Genomic DNA, 19,623 nt, shown 5'->3' with positions numbered 1-19,623 from the left:
TGCACCTGGACGCAGACCTTTGCCTGCTTGAGTTTTCTTCGGCTTGTGTTGAAGAAAGACTTCAGAAATAATTGAAATATATTAGCAGAGTAAGGCAGGAAAGGAAGGCAAACTGAGGATGGTAGATTGCAGAAGAAACAAGCCAACTTTTTGAGCATGGGGTTTTTTTTTTCTTATGTGAAAAAAAATTTCAAAGTTTGTATGGTAGAAGTGAGAGACCTTCAGAAACTGCATCGAAGTTAATCTAAAACAGAATTAATTGGGAAGCGTGAAAAAATGCTGCAGTGTTATTGTTGGACTGTGTGTGTGCACATAAGTAGCACAATTAAAAAACAAAAGTGGAATACTGTCATGAAATGCTAGGATGGATTTGAATGTAAAAGGGTATTCTTGTAGCTGACAAGAGTGGCAAGAGTAGCTGTGCTCTTTTGCCTTGTCCTGCTAGTGAGTCTAAGGAAGCTCTTAAGATTCATCAGATGAGCACCTGACAACTCAAACTCTTATTTCATTTCCCCATTTGAAGATGGGCAGCTCTTCAATAAGCATCATACACCATAAAAAGTACTTTATCTATTTCCAAAATAAAGTGTGGCAACTAATATAGGTTTTAAGATATAAAGAATAGTAAATACAACCTTTCCATGAACTATGCAAACAGGTGGGGTTTTTTTTTTCTTAGGTTATTTTGACCAGGTAACACTTACTAAAACTGTTCAGTGCCTCCTTGTCTTCTTAAACAGCTTTGATCTGTGCTTTGTTTCTGAAGTGTTGGGTTTTTTTAAAAAAACTCTTACTTAAAATACATTGTAACTGAGCAGGGAGTCAAGGGACTGCAGCTGGTTGGCCTATGAATTCAGCTCAAACACTGCAGAACTGCTGTGCTTTTAGAGTAGCTAATACAGGAATGTTCTTAACAAAAAAGTCTGCTTAAAAGGGTGAAAAATTATCTACAGTCTGTTTCATGTTCTTAGTCCTGCTGTCAGCTTTCTTGCCATTGCATTTGGACACATTCAGTACATGCTTTTTGCTTTTGTGAAAACAAGAGGAAACAGCAGCAGAATGACAGTATAGTGTAGTCATGCATGCTGCCAAGTAAACAAACGTTTCTATGTTTCTTCTGGTTTTCTTAGTTTAGGCCCATGTATAACATAACAGGTAGAGCCTTTTGAGAAATCTATGGAAAGGCTCGAAGCTGTGTAATGTCAGTTTCCACCTGAAGTAATACTAAATGTTTTTTGTCTCTTCTCTTTTAAATAAATAAATAAAAAGTGAAGTGGGGAAATTGTTGATATTATTTAAAAAAACAAACACGTTTCCTCAAAGTCGATGGCCATACTTTCTGTTGTTAATTGGATACAGCATACTGGCTAACTTCTACAGTTCACGGGTTTTGTTCATTTGTCTTTGAGTGTAAGCAGCTCCAGGTCTCCAGATGAAAAATGTTCTGCAAAGAGGGAAAATGCAGAGAAATGTTTATAGGGAGGATACTCAAAATATATATTTTTGTGGAAAGAGCATATTGAATGTTTAAAGACAAACAAATAAATAAAACCAACAACAGTGCAATTTACCAGAGGTCTAATGTACACTGGGACTCCGGATACCCTGTGCCACCATGCTTGTGTGTCCCTGTATTCATTGGTAAAGTATTACACGCACATTTGTATTTTGTTACAGAAATAAAGCAAGGAAGCTGGAAGAATAATGGGTATGAAGCCAGTGGGCCTGTCTTCTCATTTATATTGAAACAAGCAAAACCTTTAACCTGCCTCCTTTCCATACAACAAGCCACTGGTATCTCTGAGGCACATAACAATGTCTGCATGCAATCCTAAAATTTGGATGAAAACCTAAGTCTGATTTGTTTTATACACCGTTGCTAGAACTTTGGAATACTTTACGTTGCTGTGAAGTGTACATGTCGCATTAAATGCGTTGAAATATTATGCGGTAATCACAGCTGATGATAATTGTAGATCCAAAATAGCTTGTAAAATAATAATAATAAAAAAATTGTTGCCAGAAGCTGAAATTACATAGCTGGTGACAGGTATTGTTCTCTGCTTTGAAATGGGTGGGCTGTTCTGTGTTGTATATTTTAAAATCTGTTGCTGTCTTAGCAAAATCTGAGTAATTTAATATGTAGCTATTTTTATGTTGTTACAGATCACTGAGAAGAAATCATAACTAAACTATGCTAAGACAGTTTTTTGTTTTTTGTTTTTTTCTTTTTTATGCAGGGGATTTGGGAAACAAGGATTTCAGTGTCAAGGTAAGCCACAAATGCTATGTTGGCTGGCATGCCTCGTTGCACCTCATTCTGAAGCTAACCAAAACTTGCCTGCAGCAAGAGGGAGACAAGCCTGGGAAAACTAAGCAAGCATTTCTGCCTATGTAAATTCTAAAGGAAGACAATTATTCAATTAAATAAGTATTGGTATTTCTATCATATACATTGAACAGTCAATTAATTGTTCATACTGTAATAACATAAAAAATTGTGGGTTTTTTTAATCGCGTCACAGGAAATACATAATCTGCATGTAGTGCAGATTCTAACTTTTCAGGAAAATAATCTGTGCAATTTAGCTTTTGCAGAGACCGTTTTTCACATCAGAAGCTCTTGTCTGTGTGGGCGTTTTGGAAAATGGATTCACTTTTTAGTCATATGGCTTCTTTTCATAACCCAAGCTCCCTGTTTTTAATTTTCATGCGCTGTATGTTTAGGAGGACCTTTGGTTTGAACTACATTTTAGGACAAGCAGCATTTTTCTGTCTTATGTAATATACAATTACAAAAAAATCCACCGCTACAAAATCACTGATATAATAAATTCTACTAACCTTGAGAAATTGAAAGGTACTGTAGTGGAACATAACTACACACATGAAAGCCAGAGCATTATATGCTGTATTCTCACATATTCTGTATTTTTGCCAAATTCTTATCATTATTTAGCATTTAATCATAACATAACCGCACCCCACTATTGTTTGGGTTTTTTTCTCTCTGTCATATGTTTACCTAATTAGGATGAGGCTTTTTGTTGTCTCTTTCTCTTCCCCCACCTTCTTCCCTATCATTTCACCTGCAGATGTACATTGTGTACTCATTAGCTAGCCTTTTGGTTGTTTCTTTCATTATATTTTTTTAAATGGTTATTTGCTAATGCTTTAGAGCATATTTGACTATCCTGAATGTTGCTTTTACTTAGTAGTTAGTGAAATTATGGATTCTGTGGTATTTCTGTGAAAGTTGATGTTAGTTGATATTCCTGAAATTAAACCTCTGAGAAACTGAATGCAAAAGAATGATGCCTTTTAAAGATGTCTCAATAAATATTTTTTCTTTCTGCAAGTAGAAACTTGCAGGCACACACGTGTTGTGAGAACATTGCATGCCTTATTGAGGTAAGCATGCAACCATGATTTTACTATGAATCTCGTATGTAACTTCCTCTGTGTCCCAAGATGTTAATACTAAGTTTTGTAGATATCCTCCAGTTTTTTGCTAGTCATAGCACCCAGAGTAGTGCTATACGTCAGTCTGTAGTCCCCAGTCGGAAATGGAATGGCATTTCCTGAATCCCGTTCAGCATAGCTCAGATAGTTAAGGAATTACTTAGGTGATCAGTACAGTTTTCCATTGGTATAGAGAAAATAATTTGGGCTGCATTTAAATTATACTGTTATGTATCTTAAGTTTTGCAGTTTGCACAATGTTGACTTTCTCCTGTCTTCCAGTCAGTCAGGTAGTGGATCAAATTGGACATGATCCACTCATCTGAGCCACAGATCAAATTTGCTATGGCAGTTCATTTCCAGCATTTTGGATTCTGAGCCCAGAATTCCTTTTACCATTGGAATTCTGGTTAGCTAGAAGTAGTTTTGTCTGATGAGGACTAATCTTGCTAAAGCTAGCTAAAAACTTGAATTCAGTTGCATTTTCCCTCCAAACTCCATGCCTGAATACAACCAAGAGTAAAAGCAGTAGAGCAGCCTTATTTATTTTTAAATGCTTTGGAAGTGATACTTTTTAGGGACCTAAATATGTTCAAACTGGACTTTTGTCTGCATTGGAGTAAGGTTCTGCAGTGTCCCTTTGAAGACTTGTATTCATCATTCTTGTCTGTATTCTTACACAGTCAAAATCTCTAAAAAATATTCAAATTTTAGGTAGCTTGTAGCAAGTTATTGTTGGTGCGCTAATAAGTTTAAGTAGTGGGTTTTTTTGCCATCATTCATTAAATTTGACTGATGAAAATCAAGTTCATACTCTTCGGATAATACTCTTGAAAAATAAAACTTCTATGATAAAGTTAAGCAGGTGAATCGGTGTTTTTTCAGTTCAACTTTCTGAAGCTTCTATCTAAAAAATCATCATCTAAACCTGGGAAGACAAATTAATGATCAAAATTAGTGAGAAGAATGATTTTTTTTTTTAAAAAAACATGTGAAACTAGAAGGTTGGTTGCAAAAAACCCCCTAGTTTCTTTAATTAAGCTTTAGATAAGCTACCTTTACAGAAAAGAGTGACAAATTAAAAAGAAAATGGAGATTTCAGTATGACATGAAAGAAAGGAAAGAATATTACAGTGACAGCTCCTAGTATAACTGTAGTTCTTGGTCCGTCAGAGTTTCCATTATAAGAAACTTTTTTAGCTGTTTTCAGGAGTGTTGTAAAATCTCCTGGCAGACAGAAACTTGATGTCGGGCAGGTTTCAGAGTTAGGTGGTTTTATTATTTCCAAAGTTGTTTTAAATTTCTCTGGCCTTTGTTACCAAAGGGAAGGGGAAAAGTCCACAAGAGTAATGTATCAAACTCAAATGATGCTTCTGCTCCAAGAAACTGCATTTATTCTATGAATATTTGTGTTAATAATTCTTTACTTAAAAAATCTGGAGTACTGTGTTCAGTTCTGGGCTCCCCAGCTCAAGAGAGACAGGGAACTGCTGGAGAGGGTCCAGCAGAGGCTGCAAAGCTGGTGAGGGGCAAGGAGCATCTCCTTTAGGAGGAAAGGCTGGGAGAGCTGGGCCTGCGTAGCCTGGAGAAGACCGAGGGGATCTTACCCATGCACACAAATACCTTAGGGGCACGTGCCAAGAGGACGGGGCCAGGCTCTTTTCAGTGGTGCCCAGCGACAGGACAAGGGGCAACGGGCACAAACTGCAACCCAAGAAGTTCCTTCTGGATATGGGGAAGAACTTCCTTACCTTGAGGGTGACAGAGCACTGGAACAGGCTGCCCAGAGAGGCTGCGGAGCCTCCTTCTCTGGAGACGTACAAAACCCACCTGGATGTGATCCTGAGCAACCTGCTGTAGATGAACCTGGGGCTAGATGATCTCCAGAGGTCCCTTCCAACCCCACCCGTTCTGTGAAAAGTCCCTACTTAGTGTTTATGTAGTATTAAGCATTGCAGCTAACACAGTATGCTTTTATATGTTTTTAAAGCTTCTTTTAGAAAAGTGTCACACACAATACAGTTCTAGTTTTATTTTTAAGAGATGTCCTCAAAAGAAAGTATTTTTATGTTTAAGTTTATTTAAATTAAAACTTAATGCTATACTGCGATGATCTTTTTTTGGACCATTAATACCTTTTTTCATCAGGCTGGCTTTGAGCCTTGGAACATGTTTTCAAATGCATGTAATTATTTTTATGATTTCAATGCCTATGTTTCTGCTGTAGTGTTCAGCTTCAGCATTACGTAAAAACATTTCGGTGACTTCTTTGGGATTGAAGGATTCGCATTTATTTTCTTTTAAAAAAACCTTGCCAAATTCTTTGTGTGGTTTTTTTTTTCCTCCCCTCCTTATTTTTATGCTATCCCTATGAATTTTCAAAAGACAATAAATTCAATTTAGTATGGCTTCTAATGCCCTTAATGTGCCAGAGGTTCAGGGTGCAATTGCATTATTACCACACAAATGCTTAGCAAGAGACTGTCTGCATCCTAAGTAGTTTGTATCTTCATGTGTATATTCTGGTGTGGCTAGCTGCTGTATATACTAGCAAATAGATACTCAGAATGGCTAGTTAGGTTTGCAACTATGAGTTGTGATACGTTATTTCATGGAAAGGCTGCAGATTTCTGCTGCATTATCAGAAATTAGTTTTTCAGAGAGAAGGTTTGGGGTCAAAAAGTAGCAGTGGGAACAGTCTGGGCCTGTCACTGGTAATGTGTGAATGTGAAAGAGTTCAGCTGGATTAATTTTCTCCTAAGGAATATATTGTTACTGCCTGCTGTTAGTAGGAAGCGGTTTGCTGTTTGTGTTTTATTGTTGATTTCTACAAACATGAACTATTTTAAAATATTGTGCTTTTGAAACAGGGGTTCTTATTCTCCTGTTTTGGTTTTGCTGTTTGATTTTCTTTGTGGTAGTGAAAACATGATAATGAGATTGTTTAAGGGAGTTGTGGCTTTGTTTTGCGTTCTTACGTTGTCAAGCAGGGCAGCAAGCTGTCTGTAAAGCTGAAAGCTTTACTGTGATATGCACCTGGAAATACTGCAAGAGGAATGTGAAAAATGGAGTAAAGTGTTTTTCAATCTGCCATCGCATGAAAGTTCCTCTTTTAAGAAAGCAGAGCTCAAATTAAGCAAGCTTTTAAGTTAAATTTCGGCTTCTTCACTCTTTGATACTGTTATACTCTGAGTATAACCTGTATTTGTTTCTTTGTGTTTGGTTTGTAAAGAAAGTTTTTCTGGTGAACAGAGCACAAGAAATAGCAATTCACTAAGATGTGAAGAGTGTTCATTGAAGAACGTGTGTTTATATATGTTTAGACGGTGGTTTTAAGTTCAGCACTGAAGGCTCAGTGAGTTCCTCAAGGTGAAAATATTTTTAGTTACAGTAATATAAACACGATCAAGTCATGTTCCTGATTAAGGGCCTGTTGTTAATTCTCTTCCAAATGGTCAAAATTTATAGTTATTAACTGCAAGTTTTCCTTCTTTTACACTATTTCTGCAGGATCTAAGGAAGTGCCATATTCTGCTACATTTCAGCTTTGAAATAAATTTGGCTTAAGGATAATTAGCTAAGGAAGAGTATCACGTTTGTTTTCTAGTTCACATAAATATTAGAGAAATCAATTAAAACAGATCATTATGCTTAGCTAATCTGTGCAACTATTGCTCTTTCCACCTTTTTTCCCCCCACCTTCCTTCAATTTATTTTCAGACTTTTTCTGAATGTTGAATTTTATCTGAAGTCGATATGGTAAACTTTTTGGAATAGCTTGTGTCATGCTAGGTATGCTGCTTAATGCTGCTGGTTCTGGGCTAGTTAGACATCTGCAGTAGCTCCTTCACTAAAAATAGAAATGGTTGGATTTTATTTTTTCACTGTCCTTGCAAATATCATAATATTGGCACATTAAACCAGCACTTCCATTTCCTCTGCGTTGTTTTTTTGTCCGCTAGTTCTTGACCTCTCTTCTACAGTGAAAAGACAAAAGAACCCACTGATGCTGCCTCCTCTTTAAACCACGTTTTTTCATTAAAAATGTTGTATTAAAGGTCTCTGTAAAGAAGTGGTTGAGGGATTTTTAATGCTATATCTATGTTCTGAAGATTTGAACCAATGAAACCTCTGAACAGCTGTGACCTGGGTGACCTGTACAGTTTTTATTAGTCCTCAGTTCTCTTATAACATGTTTATAGAGGAAGCAGCACAATTCATTCTTTCTTGTGTATGGATCAAGGCATAGTTCTTGGATTTCCATCCCATTAGCTCTGTTTCCCCTATCAAGAGTTTCTTGTCTGTTTTACTATCTTCATTTTTCTTTGTAACAAAAAACCCCAACCTAATAAAGAAAAGTGTATTACATTGCTGTGTTGCTTCTCATAAAAATATTTTCTGTCTTCCTTACTTGGAAATGTTATTGCCGGAGGGTGGATAAGATACAAAGTAAGTTCTCCTCTGTATACCAGAATCTCTTCTCTTGTACCTTTATCATTTTTGTGGTGGGATCAGGTATTACAGACCACAGTTGGGCAATGTGTTTTTCTTTGTGTTCTTTATATTACTTATTAGTCACGTGATACAGTTTACATTAATGTTTCTATAAGCCTGAGATTTAGAAATGAATTCCATGGAAGTCACTAAGAGTTTGTGACTGATGCTTTCTATGTCACTTAATGGTCAGCATGACATTTTCTGAAACAGGAACTTAAATATATTTAAAGCAGCTAATTAGTATATTTTCTTGTGTATAACTTGGAGATATCTGTTCAAAAATAGAACCTCCAGAGCAAAAACCAACCACATACACCTTACCCCCAATACCCCCCCCCCCCCCCCCCCCAAAAAAAAAAAAAATCAAAGAAAAAAACCCAAACCCAGCAACACCACTTGGGAGCATAAATTCTATCAGCACACAGACAGTTGCAATGATTCCTGTCGCCAGCTCTGCCCCTTTCTGTTGGCCTTTTACCCTCAGCCTGATCTGTGGACTGTGTACCTGTGGACTCCTCCTCAAAGGATAGTAATTTTAATGATCTCCAGATAATCTGAAATACAGATTATAAGCATGCAGATAAGATGCTTATTGTACATTTTTCTTGTCAGCTTTTATTTATTTGTTCTTCCCCTCCTTCAGTGTCCCTTTCCTTCCCTTTGCAACATATGTCCCATATTATGAAGAAATGCGGTCCTATTAATTGCCTGATATTAGTGTAAGTTGAGATTCTGTTCCTATCCCTGCAGCTGAATTCTGAAAAATTAGCCACGTTCCAGGCTTTTACTGAGAACGGCACTGACATGCAGATGAAACTCCTGAGTCTTAATGAGTGCGAATACATTAGTGTTGGTTTGGATTAGGGAAGCCCTTTGGAAATGCATATCCCAGTCATCCCTGCTTTCACAATGCTTTGGTTTGCTTTGCTGGGTGGTCTTGGAGCACGCAGGGTGGATTTCCATTGCGTGATACTGCACAGAGAGCTGCAGTACCGCAGCACATTTGATGTCCTCCAGGTACTAAAGGATGTTGGGCTCGTGGATCACACTGCAGCTCATCAAATGTAAACCCTCTGAACTGAAATGGGGGCTGTATGGGCGTCTAGGTCTTGGTACTGTTTTTTTCTACAGAACTTTTCCCGTTGGAGCGTTACTTGATAATGTAGACATACAGGTTTATGCTTTCAGCAGTTGTCTTCTGGGAGGGGGAAAGGGGATATGTTGTCTCTGAGCACCATTGCTCTATAGAAAGGACAATAGGACATCTTTGTCAGAAGAGGGAAGATACATGTATTCATGTTGGTGAGGATTCTCTGTTACTACAATTATGTGTATCGCAAAAAAAAAAATAAAAATCAAATAGATACGGATGAGTCTCCATCCTTGGAGGTATCTTCAAGACGTGTAGATGCGGCACTTAGGGATGTGATTTAGTGGTAGACTTGGCAGTGCTAAGTTAATGGTTGGACTCTATTTTAAAGGTCTTTTCCAACCTAAATGATTCTATACCCAATGCACAATTCATTAAATATACAATTCACTCAACATAAAACATGACAGTAAAATAAGAGAAATACGCCATTGCACTTCTGTCTTCTTAAAAGTTTCCTTGGTGATATTGTGCTCATCAAAACTGGAACATAATTAAATCTTATCTTGCAGCAAAAGGTTTTTTTTCTTTTATTACATTTGAAGGCTAAAACAGTCTTCACCCTTCCCACACTTCTAAAATACTAAGTTTTGTTTTGTTTACTTGAATTAGTTAGATATCCCAGCAGTGTGTTACAGTCAAAAGAAACTGACTGTTCCAGTGCCCTGGATGTAATTTTATGAAGCTTTTCAGCTTCTAATTAAACACGTGGGAGTGATAGCTCATTCAGAGTTGACAGATAAACCAGTTTGAGTCCTGGGCAAGATAAAGTTTGGCGTATTCTTTATTTTTCCCTCTGCTTTAGTGCAATACTGCATATCAACTGTTTATATGCAGCCACATATGGTGTTAATTTTATACAAGATTTCTGTGGATGTGACTTATGGCATGAGTAGAATTTAATGAAATGTTGGAAAGAAAGTTGCAGAAAGATGAAGAAACCAGATTTCCGTGTTGGGATGCAGTGATAATTATTTTTTATGTTTGTTTCTGTGGGTTGTTTCTTTTTAGGGCAAAAGGTAAAAATTATGTGTTATTAAATAAGTACTTTAGGTTCAGTTCCTCAGCTTTGACATCTGCAGTAGAAAGCATGGAAGTCTAAGAGTGAAGGACTCTTGTGTATAATTACTAACAGGAACTACCCTTCAAGTGTTTCTAAATTCTTGTAGATACTGAATATTATAATGCTAACTGATTTCAGCAGTGCTTGTTGAAGACTTGTAGGGGCTGGGAGTGCTCGGGAGTCGGTCATCAGCTGTTAATTTTTCAATGGCAGCAATTTATGAGTATTGCCTTCCGCAGATGTGATTCATAACTGTTACCTTGTCAGGCAACAGAACACGTGCATATGTATCTTAATGTGGATTTCACTGTCACTTACTCTGATCTCTTCATTATAATTCGATTTACGTGAAGTTTCCTGGTTAATTTCTGCAGTTATATAACTTAGACTGTATGGAACTGCAGGCACGTAGACCTTTTTTCAGAATGTCTTCTTGTGATTTAATGTAGATTTTGAAACCACAGTGCTGTTTTTATTAATTAAAATATTTTCATCAAACAAGCTTTATTAGATGTTTGGAATATGTCACTATAAATGTAGAAACTTACTGGAATTATTATTTTTGTCTGTCCCCTATTGTTTACAAAGTGTCTTACTTAATAATTTGTTTACACCCATACAGAAACACTTTTTTTGAACTGAAAATGCAAGTTTGTCCAGAAACACCGGTTATTATTAGTGTCTTAATTTGCTACTGTTTAGTTTTTAAAGTGAAGCTGCAAAATTCTAATTGATACTGGTCTTTATATGATGGTCAGTCAAGATGTAGAAGAACATTTGTTCTTCGTTTAGTCACATTCATATAGGTTTTGATGTTGTCGGAAGTGTCCATGAATGGACAATGATCAACACCAATAGTTTGTACAGCATATTTAAGGCTTTGTTTACCTTATGTAATAACTGTCAAGTTGTTGCCTTTTTTATTTTTTTTGCTGAGAAAATAGCCCATATTCAGATGACAAAAAAATTTTAACTAGGGCTGCAGCCATTGACCCTTTTTATTCTTTAGTTTAAATCCAAAAGCATTATCTAAAACTATTAATATTGTATACATTGCAAGTATTTGCATATATATAAATTAAACTTGTAGTTGCATTTGAAAGTTGCAGTTTTTGTTCTGGAGCAAACTTTATGAAGACAGTTTCTGAAAATTAGATGTTTTTTTCCCCCTCCAAATGGTCCTTAAAATGATAGTGTAATGAATGTTGGTACCAATTTTATTAACCGTTTTGAAATTTTAAATCTACAAGAACCATATGTTTAGAGATTGGGGTTGTATATGCTTGGGTTTCAAAGTCACTAATAATGTACATGAGTGTGCCTAATTAATATATGTTAAAAAAAGATTAGTGACGCAAAAAAGTGGATCAGAAACTGTCCTTCCTTATTTTACTGTTAAATATGAGAAAGTACATAATATAAGGTACGGACTGAAGATGGAAATTCTCATTTTGAAGAGTGCTGAACTTTATTCCCAGTGTAATTCTCTTTCCAAAGCACAGATATTGCACTCTGCATTTTCATTTAAAATTAATAGCACTTTTAACTTCTCTGGAATGTGTGCTAAATGTGTTATTTTAGTTCCTCAGTAAACAAAACATTATTCATGTACAAGGATGAGTTGGAAGAATAGTTTATTTTCTTCTTTCAACTTCTAGTCTGTGTTGAATTTTTACTTTGTTTTTTAGTCACCAGAACATCATCCAGAATCAACTTCAAAGTATTCTTGTTCTCAAATAGCTTGATCATTAATATTAAAAAAATAATGTGAATCTTCCTGTTCTGACAAAGAGTGCAGAAATAAGCCTTATCTTACGGAAAGCTATTGTGTATGTTAGTATTTTAGTGGGTTGATGTTAAAATTTTTTTTTGTTTCCTAAGATGTTACTGTTAGTAATCATGATCTGCATTCTTATCGCTTTCCTCTGCAGATAAGCAGAAATAAACTTTTGGGAAGTGCAACCCCCCCACCCCCCCTCATAATTGCTTTTGCTTGCTAAAGTATGTCTGCAGCGTCGTTCTTTCTGCTTCTGTATCACACTGCGTGCATTTCCGTGGCATCCTCTGGTTCTCTGGGCAAAGAAGTGTTACCTAATGCTGTTCTCTAGTACCTGTTACCTAAACTAGTTTACCGTTTTTGGCATACAAGCTGTGATCCACAGAGAAATTTTGTGTGTCTGAAGATGATATCCTGCAGGTGCTGACAGGTTCTGGGCATCTCTATTTTCATCCATTCCAGAATTTTATAAAACGAATAGATTTTGACCTAACAATTCCCTAAACTTGTTTGACTCAGAGGAAATATTAAAAAATAATCATGTTAAAACAAATATAGAAATAGACTAATGCAACAGAATTTATTGTAAGGATATGACTAATTTTTTTCAAGTTTTTCCATCACAACAAGTTAGCTGATGAAATTTCTGTTGTGCCTTAAATTAGTCAGATTTTGGATTGCTCTTACCTTGTTTGCTAACTTTTACTTTAAGTGAATTAAATTTGAGAGCATTCCAAGTATGTCACTTTTGTATCTTCCTTTCTTGTCATCGGCTCTTACAAATTACATCTGTTGGATATATTTTTATAAAATGGAGCTTCTCTGTTAATATAAGTGGGTACGGACACGGTAGAAAGCAATAGGTACGCTCCTGGGATGGATATTTTTCAGTTTTTGTGTACGTGTATGGGCCCATTGAGACAAATGTTGCAAGATTACAGAAAAAAGGGAGAAAAAAAAATGTTTTCTTTATACTCTTTCAGATGTTTTGATGCCTAGATATTGCTTGAAATTCCTTTTGACACTCTTCAGAGATCCTCAGGTGTGAGCCTTTACAACACAGTAAAAGCTCCATAAGTCTAGTTGTGCAGCTTAGTTAAACTATTTCTTGTCGTGCCTCCGTTGCGTTGTATGTCCATGACAAGTGAACGCAACTGTTGCAACCATCTGAAGACCCTGGAGAATAAAAGTGCATTTTGTTAAACATGAAAACTTCCTGAAATTCCATTCTTATCCCAATAGATCAGTGGGCAAAAAGCTAGCGTTTTTTCATGGCAATTTATTTCTTTGTGTTGCTACTTGCTTGTGTAAATCTGACCTATATGTTGGTACAATTAGTGTAGGTTCTTTAGTGTTAGGTTCTGAATTGCCTATGCAGTAAGAACCCCGATTTACCTCTGAAAAGGAGCATTGAAAAACTGCATAGTTGCCGAAGAGGCTGATGAAGAGGGATGTGTTTTATACATTTTTCTTAGAAGTGGCATTGTTTCCTAATAGATCGTGCAGTGGTCATGCCAAACGCGCAGCATACGATTGCATTAGTGCTTTTATGCTCTGCTGTTCTGTATGCTATTGCCGATTGTTTCACTGAATGCTATTTCTAAGTGTTTTGTTCTGCCTTGAATATCCAGGTGTGCCTGATAAATCTCATAGGCTGTAAAACTGATGCCTGCCCTTGTTGACGTGTGTGTAGAAGTGAGCTAAGCTTGTTTCTAAGATTTCTGCAGAACTGGAGTCTTGTGTCAGCTTCCTGAAGCTGTATAATGAGGAGCAGCGTAGCTGTCGGCTTTGTATAAAGTTCTGTTCATTTAATTAAGCTTGAGCTTGCTTTTCTTTGAACACTTTGCAAAACCAGCATTATGTTGTATATTATTAAACCTGGTACAAGACTAGGTGTCGCTTTTGTTTTAGATTATAAATACATTATATTACAGGTATTTAAGGCTTGTATTTTATTCATAATTTGGTATACGCTGCATCATCATTTCATGGCAGCAAATGTTTTATGTAGTTTCTATGGGTTTGGATACTTGACGATAAGTAACCTGAAGACAAGGTCCCTTATTTTCAGGGCTGTGCCTGAAGGCCCATCTAACAGGGTATCCCTGGAAGCCTGGGAGTGCTTTAGTATCTGGGACAGCTACAACGGAGCAGGTATGCCTGAATTTTTGCTTCGTATGCCTTGTCCTAATACAGGTTTCTTCTTTCCTTTTTTTAATATATAGAATAGAAAATGTGGTAAGAACACTGTGAAATACTTGCTAATAGAGCCGTTTCAATGTTGCAAAGAGGGAGGACAAACTTTTGTCACAATTGCATCCCTTTCCTGGTTTCTGTGGAAGGTCTTTGACTTCAGATTCTCTTGTTTCCTGCCTGTGCCTTAAGCTTCTCTCTGGACTGGTGGTGGTAGTGTTTATATTTGGAATCATACTTGGCAACTACAGCTCCAGTTTTTAAACAACCCAGTCACCATAATGGGCATATAAAGTCCCAGGGCTTTTTACTGCTACTGTCATCTTAAGTGCTTTTGAATCCTGATAACAGAACAATAAAATGTGGATGGTTAGGTTAATGAGACTGACAGTGACTGAGACTTCATCTTAGAAGATACTGAATAAACTGAAGTATTGATGTAGGGCAATGAATTTATGGACACATCGTAATTGTGGAGTATTGATTATTCAAGTAAATGTGTAGCTGAAGATTGATGAAGGGAATAAAAGACTTCATCATATATCATTAATGTATTGGAGGGGTCTGTTTGGGTTTATGCAGGTTTTTATAACAAGCTTTCTGCAAAAAGCATTGATAAATATGCTCAGTAAATTTTAATGAAGTCTTAAACGCTATCTGTGGAGCTTAGTTTGTGATTTAAATCAATACATTAGAAAGAGTACTAACTGTAGGACTTACTATAGAATTACATTTTTAATAAATCTTGCTCTTTCTTGGCTTTTACTCAACTTATGCAAATATTGACCTTTAAATTCCTACCGTTGCTTATGTTTTATTGAGCCTTGCTTTGAAGGGGCAGGGGGGTGGGTGTGGTATCATCTTTAAGCTTTTGTTGTCATAATTAAAAGGGCAGTGTCAGACATAGGGATCATTTGACATTTCATGTGGCAAAGTGAAGAAGAAATCGGTGATAAAATCAGTAGAGTTAATTTTAGAACCATCAAATGTGAGGTGTAGAGCATGGAAACTGGGCTGGCCGTCAGGTAGCATAACTGATATATTTCCAGAACTTCAAAATACACTTCATACAGTTCATAGCAGCTCTGCAGTCAGGGGCACTCTTTATAAGAGTGTAGGATTGTATTAATGTTGAGCTAATAAATGTTCTTAATATTTTAAAGCCTGGATCTTGCAAGCTGCTTTGTATGAATGGATCAGTATCACCGTCAATGAACATCTATCTGTTACGTTGTTTTATATGGAACAACCGTTGGGCTCTGACCTTAATCTGTAGTTAATAGTATAGACTTTAATACTTATTCTTATTTGCGGTGCAGGGATCCTCTGAAAAACTGAAACCTCATATTCTGCATTAATATTTCGTGAGATGCCCTTGATACAGAAGGTTTAGTAACCTAGAGAGACACTCGGTGTGCTGATATGTGCGCTTACTATCCTGTCACTTTCTGTATATATTTTTTTTGAAGTGGAAACTAGTCGCTTGAGCTCAGTATTGAAATTTCAATTTAACAATGTGATAGTAGCTCTTAAAATTTTACATAAAGTATTGTCAGATAAATAGTTGATAGCGTTTAGATTATGCTTGTTGTGGCTGTATTTAAGGACAGAGCTATAAATGCCAGCTGAAACGTTTCTTGGATATAATATATACCTCATCAGGAGAAAGTGGCTGACTTATGGACCATGCAAAAAAAAAAATAATTCTCATTATACACACATCTCTTGTAACAGTAATTACAAAGCTGTAGTGAGAAGATGCAGCCCTTACTTCCTAGGTAACTCGGGGAACGGCTTGATCCCCTGTGCATGTATAATACATAAATACACTGTGTGAGGTAATTTGGATGATTTTACCATGCTACGCAGTGTTCATCCTGTTAGGAAAAGCCTACAGTGCTCTTCCTCAGCAAATAGAGTTCTGCCAGGTTTAATGATATGGAGAGGATTCTTTGTTGTCATTACACACACACATACATTTTAGAATATAGTTATCAATGGAGCAGAACCTGATACACTTGAAACTCATTCTCGGCAGATAAGTCCTTGTCACTTATTAAATATCTTTCCTGTTGTGCTGTTGTGTGCAAGGAAAGCTCGGGGGGATATCTGGATGTGTGTGCTGTGGTAGGAGAAACTTGCTCCTTGAACCAAGTTCTGTCTGTAGTTACTCTTGGGTTTCAGGGTGAGTGAGGTCATCCATTCAGGTTATTTTGCTGTATGCAGTTAATTAAGAGGATGACAGAAATCACATGGGTGATGGGAAAGAGGATGATCTTGCATGAGAAAATGATCAAGAAGTATTTTCTGTTGTGCTATCTGTAATGATAAGAAAATGTTTACCTTGGGTTTGGTTGAATTTTTGGGCTTTTTTTTTGCTTTTGTTTTATTTTACCCTGTTACAGCATATTTTGAAAAAAGCCGAACCCTTAATTCTAGCTGTTGTTGGATGGACAAATTATTTATCCCTAGGCTGAGGCTTAAAACCAGAGTAATTTATTCTTCTGTGGTATCTCTTTCTGCAGTTAGAAATTCATTCTGACCTGATGGTGAGATGCAGGGTGACAGATGCAATCTTTGGATCAACCAGCTACAGCTTTTGTGTTAACCAGTCATCAGGAAATATCACTAAATTACTGGAGTACAAAACGCATCTGTTGGAAATATGTTGAAGTCTTTTGTGAAATAGGAAGGGAAAAACATTACTAGAATGGGGAGTAGCTTTAGAAACAGCTGTGCTAAACAACAAAGTGTGGACCATGTGAATGAGCTCTTTTCAGAAATCTGAGCAGACCTAGCCGGAGTTGGGTTCGTGTGGCTTCTCTCCAACTGTTTTGTTTCTCAGACTATTGCATAAGGGTTTTCTGTAGTTTGTTCGGGGTTTTCTGTCAGCCTGAAATTTGCCTGTGTGCAAGTTGGTGGGTGGTAGCCGAAATGCATCTGTGGCTTTCCAACAGTTAAACCTTGCAGCTTTTAGTTGCTTATAATTCCAGATTTAGTTTTGACTTCACTAGGTATGTTACCTTCTTGTTTTTGAAGGAATACTGTATTAATTTCTGCATTCAAAAGGGAAACATTAAGACTATGAATCAACCCCTTAACATTTGCTTAGCTCTCAACTTTGATATTTTATTAATTTGTTTTAATGGCATAATCCATGTTGCCATGAGGATGCTTTTCAAGGCCACATGTCTGCTCTTAGAAATTGATGTCCTGCTGTGTTTTATAACAGCATGTCCTAATTCTAAAGTTGCTTATCACAAAGCCCTGAAGCAAGTAAGTGCTCCCAGCTTTTTCCCTTCCTCACCATCTCACACTCTCTGCACCAGTGCCACAAGCCTCGCTCACCTGTTCTTAAAAACGTAGCAGCAATTACAGCACCGGGGCTTTGCAAAGCATTGATGTGGCATTGAAGTGGGAGCCCTGAAGGAAGATAACGGGTTCTGTATTACTTGTTAACACAGCATAAAACATCAGTTTCTTTCAGCACTCTTGGTAATGAATCCTTCAAAAATTTCAGACTGAAAATGGAAAAAAAAATATCTTTTTGCTAATGCGTAGTTTGGACTTTGGCTTTAGGAGAGGTAGAACGCTAGTTATTATTTAACATGTGTAGTTTCTGCATAATAGTTTTAAAATTAGTCAGTGCTGGCTTTAAAATATGGATTGCTTTCAAGTCAAATTGGGACATGGAAACCTCTCTTTGTATATCTTATTTGTTAAGTCATCTTGTGAGACCAGTTTACACAAAAACTCTATTGAACAATTTAAAATGTCAAAGCCTGCTTGGCTTCAAAGCAGTTGTGTCCAAAATGCCTTTTCTGTTGATGGGAAACTCCAAGCTTTCTTTAGAAGAATTCACTAAATCAGTGTGAATTTTTAAAAATTGTGTCTGTGTCTCCAGATCAGTTTTGAAAAGAGCCGTTTGTGAAGATGTTGTTTTATTTCAGGGTTAAAAAAATCTGCATGCTGTCTCCTGAGAAAATACAGAGATCTCTGGTAACACAACTTTTACTTACAGATTACTGATATGTTTAAAAGGCAGAAATTTATCAGAGATCCAGATGTTCTAGTTTTGCTTGTTAACCTGTGTATGCATACCCTTAGGCTTTCTCTTCACATGTGGACTTGCAGATTATAACATGCTTATGGAACTCTGGATTTAAAAGGTCTCTGGTTTTTCTAAATGTTATCTGTAGACAGTAACACTCTGCCTTTCTGTCATTGATTTAAGGGTCTCCAAAACACTAAAAATGTAATTGCATTGAGTCTCATTTGTATGTTAAACTAATACTGCTCCACCCGTAAAACTGGTGTTTAGCCGTGCTTAGGTTACACAGATTGTATCAGAATCAAGGACATGAGATAAATATGCAAGACAGGGTGGTGTTGGTTTTTTTTTTTTTTTGAATCACTGTAGCACAGACTCTTGTGCAAAGATGTATTTATGCTTTACAAGAATCCTTGTCCTAAGGAGTTTGAATATTGAAGGGATGAGTCAGTGTAAGAGCAGAACAGTGCAATTCCGAGCAGTGATCCAGTAGTCCGTACAGCGTTGCTTGCTGAGAGCCTCTCCTGGGTTTGCTGAGTAAGGTGTGTGTTCTTCAGCTGGTGGAACTTGCAGTTTTTCAAGCAGAATATTATAGACGAGGTCATTGTCTAGAAGTAGATTCAGTTAGTTTTGGCTTTCACTGAGGTATTATTTTAATAACTTGCTATACCTGAATAATTACTTATGTTATCTTACTCTTCCATTTAGTTTTCTAACAGCGAATTGTATTCTCTTCTAAACCTTTTGCTTCTGTAGGATGCTACATGACTCAAGGGTTGTTTAAATGAGAACAATTCTATAATGCATACCTTTCTTAATAGTTACTTGCTCCCCAGTAATCTGTTCCTAAGATCACCCCTGTAACTGGTGTTAATTTAGCTGTGTGATGAGTTACTGTAAACTGTAACAACCCTGCCTCTGCCAGACCCAAGCTTGTTGTTGCTGCAGTATTGTAACTTTATCACTTGCTTGACAGGTGTGAATTTAAGTTCTGATTCCATAGTTAAAAGATTTTATGTATTTAGGTTGGAAAGTGAGTGCCACCGCTCCCTCTGTTTTAGCCCATTACAAGATTTAACTTATGAAACCCCTGTGGGTCTGAGAATTTTTGCAAATTGTTATGGATACTGATGGTGTCTACTACCCTGGCTTTGTTAAATCGCTGCAGCTGAAAGGTTATGTGTAAGGGCTGAAGAGGTGGATGTATGTTAAGGTTTAGAGTGTGATTTGTACTATATTTCTGAAATTTAGAATCATCTTTCTAGACCACGGCACTGTTTTTGGGTCACGATTAACACAGTAAAATTATACCCAGTCATACCCACAGAATCTTGTTATCATCGCTGGATTCTGTTTCTACAGAAGAATCTTTTAAAAGCTTGTTGCAGATGGTGTTCCGTCTTTAAAGATAATAAGATTAAAATGTGTGA

General features: G+C 36.7%; 1 protein-coding gene across 1 annotated transcript in view; it reads left to right on the top strand.

Moving 5' to 3' along the window:
- The window catches only part of PRKCA (protein kinase C alpha), a 159,964-nt gene that overhangs the window by 1,406 nt on the left and 138,935 nt on the right, over window positions 1-19,623 (top strand). Inside the window, exon 2 of the mRNA XM_055727561.1 lies at window positions 2,241-2,272. Coding sequence (XP_055583536.1) covers window positions 2,241-2,272 — 32 coding nt within the window. The remainder of the gene's footprint in view (window positions 1-2,240; window positions 2,273-19,623) is intronic.

The sequence above is a fragment of the Falco cherrug genome, chromosome 1 (assembly GCF_023634085.1).
Source record: "Falco cherrug isolate bFalChe1 chromosome 1, bFalChe1.pri, whole genome shotgun sequence".
Classification (NCBI taxonomy): domain Eukaryota; kingdom Metazoa; phylum Chordata; class Aves; order Falconiformes; family Falconidae; genus Falco; species Falco cherrug.
Note: the sequence above shows the minus strand (reverse complement) of the source record. Positions and strands in the feature narration are given on the sequence as shown.